We start from the raw sequence: 12,857 nt of genomic DNA, 5'->3' as shown, positions 1-12,857 counted from the left end.
GGAGTGAGAAGATTCCGAGATTGGCCAGTCTCATCCCATGCTCACCGTCACTTAACGTTTAATAAACAAAAGTAAAAGTTTGCTTTCCAGTTACAGAAACGCCTTCTGGCCTTTCCGCCTTGAAGCGGGATTTAGGTAGTCTCTTACACTGGGAATTAGCAATGTGACTTGTCGATCCATAGTGGGGCATCCACAGATGAGGTCCTGCAGATGGTGGGGCCAAGGGTCCAGAAAATAGCATCGGTGAGGGACAGACTCCGGGGTTCTGGACCGTCAGGCCCGTTTCGCTTGGGAGACCCTTTGCGCATGAGGGTGAGGCGGGAACTACCCACCTCCACCCACAACCACTAGCTTGCTGGAATCAGGCGGGTTCCACCTTAAGAGTCGATGCGTGCCCGGCTGCGGAGACGCCTGGCACCTGCAGGGGGCGCTGCTGTCTCGCGGTTCCTCCCGCGCCAGGGCACAGCGGGCTCTGCGGCTTCCAGGCCTTCGTCCCCGGAGGGGGGTGGGGACCCTAGGGGAGGAAGGGCGCGAATGCTGCCGCTAGGTAAGGTACCGAGCCCTCCAGGACTGAGAAACAGCCTCACCGAGGCGCTAGCTGCGTGGAGCTTTCCGTCATTCGGCCCAGAGAGGAAGTGCAAGCAGGCGCCCTCCCCTGCCCCCACCGCCTGCCTTCCTGCGTCCCTCCACCTCCGCTCTCCGACCCCGACCGTGCTTCCCAGACCCTTTGTTCTCCAGGTTGGGAGCGGCTGGGTGGGTTCCCCGGGGAGGAGGTGCCCCGGCTGCACGTGGAGGGGGAAGGGATTGTCGCCCGGCTTCCGATCCGCAGTTCTCGCCCTTAGAGTCCCCTGAGCCCCACCGCCTCTGACTTGGGTAGCTCCGTGCGGCTTTCCCGCCTCTCTTTCCTTGTCGCCGCCTCCCGGGTCTCCGGGAAGAGGAAGGGTAAAGACTGACGCCAGGGGTTAGAGAGACCACCTCTACTTCCAGGCGCTGATAAGCCCCTGGGACTCGTTTGGGCCTGAACCCACAGCGCCCGCCGCAGGTCGCAGAGGACATCCTCGGACCTTGGGCGCACGGTCTCGGCAGCAAGTCCCGACGCAGCCTCTCTTCGTGAGGACCCCAGAGCCCCAGAAGGGAGAACGGGACATTGTATGTCGCGCCCAGGAGTCTGATTGCAAAAGAACGCCCTCTCCACCCCACCCTCGGCGGCGCCACCCGCGTCGCCCCTCTGTCGCGCGTGACCCCAAGGGCTTGGGCGATTGTGCCTCCCTGAGTACAGTTACAATTGTGTTCGGCTTAATTTCTTACTCGGTTGAAGGCGTCGCGGAGTAAAGCGAGGGGAGCAGGATGTGGGGTGGGGGAGGGGAGCTAGAGCGGGAAACTGCGGGGGAGGGGAGGGGAGGGCAACTGCACAGTGAAGGGCTACTACGGCTCCCGTGTCCGAGGTCACCAGGCAGCACTGCTCATCCAGGCCCAGGATCTGGGCCCAGGAGCCGTAGTGTGGCCGAGCTCTCCCCAGCCTCGGCCCTGTGCACGAATCTCCGCAGACTGCCATCCTCACTCCCTGCACTCCAGCACGTTTGCGCTCGGCCGGGTTGGGGGGGAGGGTTCCGTACCAGCAGGGTGTCACCTTGTAGGTGCAGCCGCTGGAGTAGCTGCTGGGCCTGTGGCTGTCAGCTCCAGGAGCCCCCTCCCGCCTCTTGGCTTGACCCAGGTCCTCACTGGCTGGTCTAAAGGCGCGCTAGCACTTTTCTCCGCAGCGGGTTCCGGGGGACACACCCCGTCCCCACCCCCGAGAGCTGGCGGCCAGCTCGGTATGCCAGGCGGCCAGACGGGCGCCCTGCCAAATTCCGCGTTCCTCTCCAGGAGACGGGGAATTGCGTCCCAGGCTCGGGAAAGCCGGTAGTTAGGGCTTGGGACTGGCTTGCAAAGCCTTCCCCCCGCCCCCCAAAAGGCGCCAGGGACGTCTCTGCAGGTTGGATTCCTGCTCCGTATCACTTCAATTTTAATTAATCTTTTAAAACACCGCTGTCACGTCGCTTGCAGAAAATTAATCAAACTTGAATCCTTGTTGCATAGCAAGAATTTCGATCCAAGTCTTTTAAAAAGGACTTGACTTTGCAAAGTCACGTCTTTTACAGTTCCTTCATTCCCCCTTTAGCAAGGGAAATACTGCAAAAGTCAGGACATGTTTGCTTCTTTCTGTATTTAAAATGAAACTCTGCTTATTTCTGAGCTTTATTTTCTTGTCTTTAGACAAAAAAAGTTAAGCGATAAATTGCCTAACCTCTGTTAATTCAAAATATAATTAGTTTGAATGATCTTTGTTTAAGAGCCCAGATAAACTAAGATAATCTTAATTTTAATGTGACACGACCCCTATTTTTCCTTGTGAATAATGAGAATAAAGAAGTCATTAATTAATACCAAGGTATCTCCATAGAAGATGCTATCTGGTGGTGCTGAGACGCTGAAACAACGGTTGTATTAGTAATTGAACATGAAGATAGTCCTCTGTTTTTAACCTCAAAGCTTGGAGTTTATTTGGTGATTACTGAGCTTCTAATAATTAATTTCAGTCCCTTCTTGATGCAAAAAATAATTCTTACAATTCCAAGCTCCCATGCAACAGAGGCTTCTTATTAAAGCCCACCCCTCAAAATAATTGTGGAGCTATATCATGTAGCAACCCTTTCTGTTCCATTATTTGTAATAACTTTGCTCTATTTTCCTTTGCTGTAATTTACTAAAATACAAGAATATACCTATCTTCTTACTACTGCTTTGTCTTTCAACTGTGTCTCAGCTTTAATACATGATTCCTAAGGCTTTCAGTATTTTAAGTTTCTAAGATTTAAAGATGAATTCCATTAAAGAGTCAACATTTTTGTACAGAGTGGTTGCCACACACCAGACTCTGATCAAACCCACAACCTGCATTAGCTCACACTTTTCTGTTATTAAAACAGACTGCAAAACACATTCCCCCTTTCCAATATGAACTGAATAACAGCTACTGCAGTTTCCCGGGCTAAATTTAGTGTTAGCACAACTTTTGGCATTAATATAAAAATCCTCTGCAAAGTAATAAGGTCTTCCAAATAACAATAGATATTTAGACTCTAGCAGTAAAGTGTCTAGTTATTTCTCACCATGAATTTGCTAATGGCCCTCCCTGCCTTTTAACCAATGGAAAGGGCTATGATGTTTTTCTCATATGTACAAAGTTAAGAAAACCTTCCAATACCTCCCTCCAAACACGTGTCACCCCAAGCAAATATGAGGTATTTTATACCACGTAAATATTCTTAGAACCCACCCTACTACATCCGAGAATCCTGCTTAATTACCAGCACCAGTCCTGAAACTATTGGAAAGTACTTCAGCTGCACACTTTAATTTCCCCTTTACTACAATTAAAACTTTAGGTCAATATATGCTGGCGTAATTCTCTTCCCTTGGATCTTATATTTTCCCACTATAATTTAGGCTGAAATGGGATTAAAACAGGATCTAGAGTTCTAATCTCGGTTGATGTTTTGGTGTATTCACAGTAATGAGTCCTATTCCCTGCGGTCATGAAGCTCCCAAATGCCAATCAAGCAAACTGATTCAGAAATGCCATTGTTCGGCTCCCACGTCACTCGCCTTCCTCTCATTTTATTGAACAATACCGGAGTTCTCTGATCAGTCATTCGGAATATGAGGCATTATCTGGGGAAAATTCACAAAGTGTCTTGATCTTTCTTTGGGAGATACTGTTAAGGGGCTTCCGTAAGGCAGAGAGCTTGTTTATATTTCTGTCTTTGGACCGCACTTTGGATAGGGAAAGAAAAAAAAAAAAAGGCCAGGAATACCTCCTGAAAGAAAATCATGCCGTAAATCCGTCAAAAATTAATTCGTCCAGTCGAATGTTACATTTCTATTTTCGTGTTGTAAGCGTACTTATTTGTCATTTAAGAAAGTATCATGGGGTGGGGTTTAGTTGACATGCCCCCACATCCAACCCTCTGTTTCACCCATCTAATAATACTGATGTGTTTACACTAGTTAACTAAGAATTTATTTGGGAACTGGGAAGAGCTAAGCTTCACTAGGAAGCTCTCTCTCTTGCCCACTCAGGAAGCCTCTACCCAGAACTCACTCACTTTTCCCAGTCACAATTCTGGGTCATTCGTGCTTGCGTCCCCGCCCAGAGACAATTCCCAAAGCCGAAGGCATCTATAGTGTTACCAGCTCCAAACAGCCCAAATTAATAATCAACTTAATTCATGGAGGACTCTTATCCTCAGTTCCCTGAAGGCAGCGGGTATGAAGCCCGGCTCCTGCGAGCACTTCCTTGCAGGGAGGCAGGCGTGCAGGGACAGATGTCAGGGGAAAAGCGATCGATGGTGATTTTCACCTACAGGGTTATGAACAAGGAAGCAGGAATCAACCCTCTAAGTGTGGGTTCTCATATCGGAATTCATGCAAACCCGACAGCCTCGCAGGCTCGGGCTACTGGCGCTTGCAGCACCCTTTGCCACACGCACACGGCCCGCGCGTCCTCCGAGCACACTTAGAGCTGAGGTGACAAGTGAAGGCCGCAGAGGTGGGGACAGAAGGTGGAGCCACTCTCGGGTGTGTCGTGATGGATCACTTTAAAGTAAAAGATTAAAAAAAAAAATGTTTAGGCTCCCCTTCGGAGGACGGAGGGAAAGCTTCCCGCGGCCTGCTTGTCCCTGCTACGCCGGGCTTCCGAGCAGCGGCGTCAGGCATGGAAGTCTCGGAGGCTGGTGGCTCGACCCGGGACCCCAGGCTACAGCCGGCTCCGCAGGACCAGCTCTACATAGCTGGCGGAGGGCTGCTGAGCATCTCCGAGAGGATCCGGTTCTCCCGGCACCGAGGCGCGCGCTGCACGCTGGGCCCGCGCCGCACGCGCTTTTCCCTTTCTCAGCAAGCGGGAAAGGCCTGTTCTCCCAGGCGGCTGAAAGCCGGAGGCCTGGAGGCACCAGGGGCTTGCAGGAAACCCGAGCTCCCTGCGACCAGCTCTACCAGAAGGGGCGGGGGAGAGCCCTGCAAGCGGTCCGGGAGGCGGGCTGTGCGAATTCCTGAGGAAAAACCCCTCTGGAAGAAGCCAAAGACTTCTGCCCCTCCCCCGTCCCTCGGCCTTCCTTCTAGTTGCCTCCGCTCCACCTAGCTCTGCTCTCACCTGCGACCTGGCTGAGGGCTTAGCCCCTCACCCCACCCCATCCTTCAATTCCATCTCCTCCTTGACCTCTCTGAGGCCTGGGCCAGGGTAGCCAGGGTGTTGCAGAGGAAATGAAATTGTTCTGGAGATTACAGTGGGGCTTTTGGCTAGACTCCCTACCCACCCACCCCCTTCTCCTGCTTCCACGTTAAGTACCAACTTGTATCTCCCTTCACAAGAATAGACAAAATTTCTCGCTTATTTGCAGTTTTGCAAAGTTCGACACACAGATCAGTGAACCTTAAGCGCCCTTGTGCAGATGCACATTGTGGAGGTTTGTCAAGAACTTTCGGCAGCGATTATAATGACAGGTGAATCCAGCAGTCCTAGGGAGAGCCTGACCTAAGCCCAAAACTTAAAATAGGTTAGGGACTCAAAGACTCCTCAGACACTTCAAGCAACAGGTACCAAGCAGGCTTTGGGGAGTCCAGTCCAGAGTCTTGACCCTGGACTCAGTAGGTGTACCTCAGTGACCAGAGACTAAAGGCCACCACCCTGTGTCTTCCCCCAAGAGATCCCTTCTCTCCAGAGTCACATAACCCCAGAAATCTCAGAATTCTCCCACCTGCCTAGGCATAGTCAGGCCTGGCTTCAGCTTCAGCAGGCCCTGGTCTTGTACATATTCTTCTTACATGATTCAAAATAGAGGGGAAGAGTGTGGAAGAAGAGAAGATGAAGCAGAAAGGGACCAGGGTACAAAAATAAAAGATGGGATTCACAACAGAACACAAGCTCTTTCTTACCCAAATCCCCCCCCCCCCCATTCAGTCTTCTCCACATTCAGGAAGAGATAACTGGTCTCAGTAACTACCTCCTCAAGGTCACTTCTCTGAGTGACATTTCACACCTGAACCTGGTTGAACACAACCCGAAGAGAGGAAGGAGTCGTGTAGCTTAAGAGAGATAAACAGCTTTATAGGCATAATAGCCTCCCTGTAGCCACTCTGCTCTCCACAGAAAGCCTGGGAGATTCAAGCTGCAGGAACCTAAGTGCTCTGCTACACAACCAGTCTCAGCCCTAACCCACCATGTTCAGCCCGAATTAGATTGAACGAAATGAGGAAGCTTAGGGTTCCTTCTCCTGCCCTCTCTGTTCCATGATGAGGAGAAGCTCTCACAGAAATGCAGCTGGTCCTTAGGCCATGTCTGTAAGTGAGAGCTAGTCATCACTGTGATGCATTCAAGAGTAGATCACTTATGATGTAGAATTCTTCTGTGGTGGGGGGCAGGGGTGTCAGAGAGGTTTGCTTTCTCCCAATTCAGAAATTCAGCTTGACTCAGACCTTCTAATAGATGTCTGTGTCTGGGTTATCAAGGAGTGCTGGTGTGTGTGTGTGTGTGTGTGTGTGTGTGTGTGTGATTTCCAATGCCCAGTTATCACAAAAAGAACTACGTAAAGAGAAAGCATCTGACAGGGAAAGAGAAGCCGGAGCATCTCCAGCACACCATCTGAGGAACTCTTCCTCATTAAAGAAACCCTTTGTATAGTGCTGTGTTTCTTTCCCAGATTTGTAGCCCCGTCTACACTGAAGGAGGAGGCAGCTGCAGTAGCTGCTGCAGCTACCTGCAGGCATCCAGCAATGTGTCCCTAGCAGCAGACTTGCTGTCCCCAGTGTGTAAGGCCCAGGCTTTGCCCATTAGTCTGTGACTGAAAACAATCCCCCTGCTTCAAGCAGCCTCCACAATGACTACCCCAAATCCCTAAGCAGATTCCTGGACTTGAAGAGAGAACAGTTCAGGGAGTATCTAAATGCAAGAGTCCAACTCAATTTGGAAACCAGTAATAAAATTGTGTGTGGTAGCAGGTATCTGTGCCTATATGTATGACAATTTCATACTTTTCTTCCTAGAATGACACTGAAAAAAATTTCTCCTACATAACAGGAAACGCTGTTTTCACATTTTGGTATGGCAGTTCAACCTTCTGCAAACCGTATTGTGTATTTTCCCCCCTCGATTTTAATGAAAGAAGAATTGTACAAGCCACTGCTTTGTCCCAGAGCTGAAACAAAGACTAACTCACAGGGAGAGCTCTCCAAAATGTGCTCTTCTCTGATTTGGGAGGAAAGCTCAGGGAGTCAGCAGCCCATAATTGTGGCTGCTATTTAATCCTCCTCGGTACACAGCTCATCCATCCACTATGCAGAAGTACCATTGAGATATGACTAACCTTTAGGGTTACATCCCAAACTGGGAGTCCGGGGCTTACACTTGGATTGTCTGGGCCTCTTCTAACCTGAACAAAAAGGATTTGAAGAAAATCACATTTTTCCCTCGCAACAAAGCATTCCTAATCACTTCAGCTTGTTGGTGAATTTTTATTCCCGTGTCCACTTGGGGTATTGAAATCGATCGCTGCAATATTTAATATATTACACTCCTAGGGTCATCGCTCTCCTAAGACCGAGTTCTCTCCCTCTTGCCCTCAACTCAGCCTGGCTCCTACCCTCCCACTCCCATCTGTCCGAGGCCTTCTGTTTATCTGTCCACATAACGCCTTTAATTCACAGCCCACCCAGGCAACTTCAGCATGTTTATTCTGTTTTCTTCTAGTATGGACAATTCTGAAAGCTCCGGGCAGCAGCACACTTAAGGGAAAATGAGGAGCTTAGTAGATTGGAGAAAATTAACCTGCCACAAACAACCTCATTAAAGAACTGCCTACCAAGAGTTAAGAATTAATAGCAAAATGGATGGGAAAAAAACCCCTTGAGTGAAGAGACCTTCAACCCCCTTTCCTGAAAGGTGCATAATTTACAGACCAAACCTAACACTGAGTTTTATTTCCCGTTCCTAGTGACCTGTCCCATAACCTTGTAATCCACTGTGGGGGCGTTTTTCTCTTTGGTGCCTTTGGTCTTTTTTTTTATGAAACCGTAGGTTCTCAAATCCAAATGCTTTCTAATATGTATATGTATATATGGTATATATGTATATATAATTCCATTCATATACAAAATATACATATATTTGGTCAAAAATGCACTTATATTGTTTGGGCCTTTTAATTTAGAAAGGCACTTTAAGAGACTCCTGGGTTCCCTTTGGGAATTGCTAGATGATTTGAAGAGTGCCCTTAAAAGAATTGTGTTTGGATAGGAGAGGGGGTGGGGGAGTCATGCAGAAAGAAGCATGAAAAACCAGATCTAGGGCATGGTGTAGATTTAGTGTTCTGATGGGGCTGTGGCTTATTTTGTATATGAAGTTCAAATTTAAGTAAAGCCCATGTCTATGGGCTGTAAGTTGCTCTTCTAATGTTTTATTGGACAGTGTATTCTACATTGGCATTTTATATGCATAATCTCATTTCAGTGCAGAGCTGTATACTAAATCCTGGAGCAAGCAGATGAGAATGTTGTATGGATATTATACTCAATTTCATTGGCTTCAATGAGACTTTGCACATTGCGATTTCCATTGTAATGGCTTATCTTTGGCTAGAATTTTACACATTGACATGCTATTCCTTTGGCCAGGATCCTGAATGAAGAAACCCTGTCAATGGTTCAGCCAGCCATAATGGTTCCATTCACATTAGAGCAGGTAACTGGACTCAATGGTCCTAACAGGATTTATAAAAAGGTTCCCGATTTTCTTTTCCTTAACAATTTTTTTCTCTTTTCTCCCCCTCAAAGATCACATTTAAGACCAGTCTTTAAGTATACACTAAAGTTCAGATCAGGGAGATGTTGGGAAGCCCACAACCAGGATGCTTGTGACTCATCTGGAAATCCTTCTGTTGTGTCAGATCTTGACCAGGTCAGACCAACAAGAGATTAATGCAAATGACAAGATTTTAGAAACCCTGGTAACCCACCTGCAAAATAAGTAGTATTTCCTCCCCATGTAAGTTCCACAAAATGAGTTATGTTTCCCTTGTATTTCACTATAATCTCGTATTACAACTGCAAACACAGGTTGAAATGTTTTAGATAATATGAAATGGTGATAGTTTAGGGAAAGTGGACATTTCATAGACAATTTTTATCAAGAAGATAGTAAGAGTATATGACCAATTTTCTAGTTTGCTTTTTAAAATTCATGATCCATTAAAAATGTAAAGGATTTAAAAAGATTTAAATATTTTTATTATTTTCTTAAAAGCATGTGAACAGCAGAACCACTGAACAATTCTAATGTTAACCAAACTCTTACTTAAAAAACACAATCAACAACAACAACAAAAAACTTCCTTATGAAAAAAAGGTATACTAGTCCTCTTTTAAAAATCAGATAAGAAACACTCTAGCCATAAAGATGTTCGCTCTTAATTCTCAATCACATACTTTAAGCTTGTTTAAGAAGACTTTTATTATTAACAGGAAAAAATAAAATTGGCTTTCTGAAGGCCAATTTGCCACATGATATGTAACACTTGGAACAAAATTCAAAGCACCTCTGTCTATCTGCATCTGGCAATGCACTCTGTGTTCGACCCATAGCTTTCCACATGCTTATGGAAATGAGCGCTTTGGGTTTGGTATACATGCTGTTTGTGATACTCAACGCAGAGTATCTCAGTATTTGAGGACCAAGAGGTTGGGATGCTCTGGCCCTTCACCCCACAGCTTCCATCCTGCTGTGTCCTTCCCCCAACTTGGGCTCAACTTGGGCTCTTCCTCTCTTTCCACCCCAGGAGAAAGATCTCCACCTGAGTGTGAGGGTTAGGTAGGGGAAAGGATGGTAGAAGCTAAGAGGGTAGAAAAAGAGAGAGAGAAAAAAAAGGGAAGGCAGACAGGAAAATGGTGAATAAGCCTGTCCATGGCAATTCCTACTATAATGTGCAGTTTTTAATTCAGATAGGTATGGTAATGAAAAAGAATCTGAAAGCTTAACCTTCCTTAGGACTGCATATTTGGACCCAGTACAGAGGAAGAAAACTATGCTTTGACATTTGCCCTACTGACAATCAGGGTATTCATCTGCAGGGAGGGGGAGACAGGGGACTTGAGGAGGATGGTGTGAACTGTGCTTTTCTTCCTGGCAGATCCAGGAGTCCAGGCCCTTCCAGGGTGTTTCAGAGCTTGAGGACTTTCCCCTTTCAGCACAAGCAAGCTGTAGCCTTAAGAACTCCCATGGATTTGTGTGATCTCGAAGTTTCACAGGAGAGGGGCAAGGTGGCTGCTAAGTTTGGCACAGTCCCTCTTTCACTCTGTGCCTCACCACTGACCATCACTTAGCACAAGCAGGAGATAACCTAAAGGAGGCACACGCTAAGGACGGGCATCCTCTTCCTGCCTTCCAGTGCCTCCTCCATAGGCTTCAGTAACTCTCCAGGAGAGTTCTGACTAGTTGGTTGGTTTGTTGTCTTGGACGAGAGGATGGCATCCACACAAATGGTTTCCTCTCTTCATTCCCAGCTTCCGGCCTGGAAAGGCCTTTACAGATCTGTGAACTCCTTGCTAAGCTGCTACTATTTTAGGGTCTAAGTCTACTGACTGCTAAGTCTTTATCCAAAGGGGTCAAACACAGACATCTGGATAGCACCAATTAGAAGAGTGGATCTTTCTGGAGGACCTTAAAGCTTTCTACTCCCTGTCCTTCCTGGGACAGAACAAGAATCTTCTGTCTTGTTCCAGACACCCAACCTGAAGGAAGACTCAGACATGAGCTTCAAAACTGGGATATTCTAATCCACTAAAAATCTAGATTCTTTGGTTGTTTCTCTTAGGTACTTCTTCCAGACTACACGTTTGTGCAAAGACACACACACACACACACACACACACACACACGGTCCTGATTTTTATGGGCAGCAAGCTCTCCTAATTCTTGTTCAGAGGCCACCCATGTCTGGTTATAAACTCACTGTCCCTTGCAACAGGGTGGGGGGCAAATGCTGTCCACCCCACCCCCCAGTAAAACACCAGTCTATGTAGCTATGGTCCAGGCCAAATAAACAAAAAGTATTGCTTGGCATGTATTGTGACTCTAACACCACAGATCTAGAAATCCTGGGAGCCAAGTGTTGGCTGCTCCCTAACGAGTGAAATATTAAATTGGGCAAAGGTTTGTGGAGCCTCTGCTAGCCCATTTCTAAGTGCTACTGTTAGGTCTTAGAAAAATAAGGTGAGGAGATCAGCGTGAAAGGTGGTGACAGGGTTTGGCACCACAAGTTTGGGGGTCGTGTTTTTCAAAGAAAACCAAGTGATCTTTAGGTAAAGCTGAATACCCAGGAGGAAAACATCCTGTTTTGAGAGAGGCAGGAAGTGTAGACGCACAGCTATAACCCGTGAGTGTGTTAATTACTCAGGAAAAGGGCTTGGGAGCCCAAGGCTTGAATTTGGTGAATTCATGCAATTTGGAGCATTCCGACTTAGTATTGATCCCTAAACTCAATTTTGAAAACAGCCTCCACCGCAGATGTGTGGGTTGTGTTATCCCAGTATTTGTGCGCATCGATTGACTAAAATAAAATGCATCATACTCTCCGCAAAGAAGGAAGAAGCAGGGACAGTCACAAGAGGAATAGCAGAAAGTGCATAGTTAATATGGGTTGTACGCCAATCCGCGAAACAAGTGCTCTAAACCCAGGGGGATTTCACGTAATAGCTAATTTGGTGAGAGAGAGAGTGCGCAAGCAGAGGGCCATCTAAGAAGGGAAAGGAGGATAGCTGAAAACAGGTTTTTGTCCCTCGCTGGAATTAACATTTCCCTGTGATTTGCATCAGCTAATGTCCAAACCCTCTCTTCCAGTCCACCCAAGCCAGGTTTTCTGCCACCCGTGTAGGCTCAAGAAGAAATTCGCTTTTTTCTAGCTGTAGTGTCAGAGGAAAAAGATTGCAAGACAGGCGGCAGCTGCTTTTCCCTTGGACCCACCAGGCCCTAAGGCCCTGGAAGGGCCGCGGACCGAGCCCTGGAGGCGCTGTCTGCTTGCCCCTCTGCCCTTTCAGGGCCTGCAGGACCCGTGGGATTCTGTCCTCAAAGTCCTAGACATGAAGCCAGCGCCTGTCTGGTTTTGCCCATTCAGGTCCTTGATCCTAACTGGCTGGACAGGGACTGGGAGGTGACCGGAAGAGGAGATAGGAACATTTCATCTTAGATTAAAGAAATTATTTTCTGTGTTAAACAAACAGAACCAAACTCCTTCCTCATTTCTCTCGTTTTCTGATTCCCTTCTTGCAGGTTTCTAATGAAGAGACTGTGTGTGTCACCGTGCATAAGAGAGTAAAAGAGGGAGGGAAGGAGAGAGCTCTTTAAACAAAAGACGAGGAGGCCCAAGCAGGGGCCTGGAGCCGTCCCTGGAGCCTGCTCAGCCTGAAGACCCTCCAGTTCCCCAGCCAGGCAGGCATTTTGGAGAGGTTCTGCCATCGAGGTGCACCGGTCCGGGGCTCTCGCTCCATTCGGCTGGAGAAGAACTAGAGACAAAGCCCAGATCCAAGGCCTCACAGCGAGGCTCCAATCAGCGCCCCGAGCTCGCTAGCCTGCGGTCGAGGCACGACCCCCTGCGGGCTGTGACCGGGGAGGGGAGCCCAGGCCCGGCCCCGGCCTTCCCGCGGCCCTAGGTAGCCCTGGCTAGCCTGTCGCACCCAGCCAGCTGGTCTTGGGTGCTTGCGAGTTCAAAACACGCTTTCTCATTAATTAAAAGCTGGACAGTCTTGTCACTTTCTTTCCTGGCCGAGGAAGC

The 12,857-nt window shown here is 47.9% G+C and overlaps 1 protein-coding gene across 3 annotated transcripts; it reads left to right on the top strand.

Annotated features, from left to right (window-relative positions):
* Nucleotides 1–471: 471 nt before the first annotated feature.
* LOC114619068 lies at nt 472–12,636 on the top strand. 3 transcript variants are annotated; one of them, XR_003711058.1, is made up of 2 exons: nt 472–738; nt 12,356–12,636. XR_003711058.1 is itself a non-coding variant. In XM_028764942.1 (2 exons), the coding sequence occupies exons 1-2, from the start codon at nt 535–537 to the stop codon at nt 1,330–1,332; spliced, it is 549 nt and encodes a 182-aa protein (XP_028620775.1). In that variant the 5' UTR covers nt 472–534; the 3' UTR covers nt 1,333–3,426. The 3 variants fall into 3 exon arrangements, 1 of the variants encoding a protein (XP_028620775.1); XR_003711057.1 differs by lacking the exon at nt 12,356–12,636 and adding an exon at nt 7,784–7,866; XM_028764942.1 differs by lacking the exon at nt 12,356–12,636 and adding an exon at nt 988–3,426.
* The last annotated feature ends 221 nt before the right edge of the window (nt 12,637–12,857 follow it).

This window comes from Grammomys surdaster, unplaced genomic scaffold, assembly GCF_004785775.1.
Source record: "Grammomys surdaster isolate TR1022 unplaced genomic scaffold, NIH_TR_1.0 146, whole genome shotgun sequence".
In the NCBI taxonomy this organism is placed as follows: domain Eukaryota; kingdom Metazoa; phylum Chordata; class Mammalia; order Rodentia; family Muridae; genus Grammomys; species Grammomys surdaster.
This window is presented reverse-complemented; position numbering and strand designations above follow the sequence as displayed.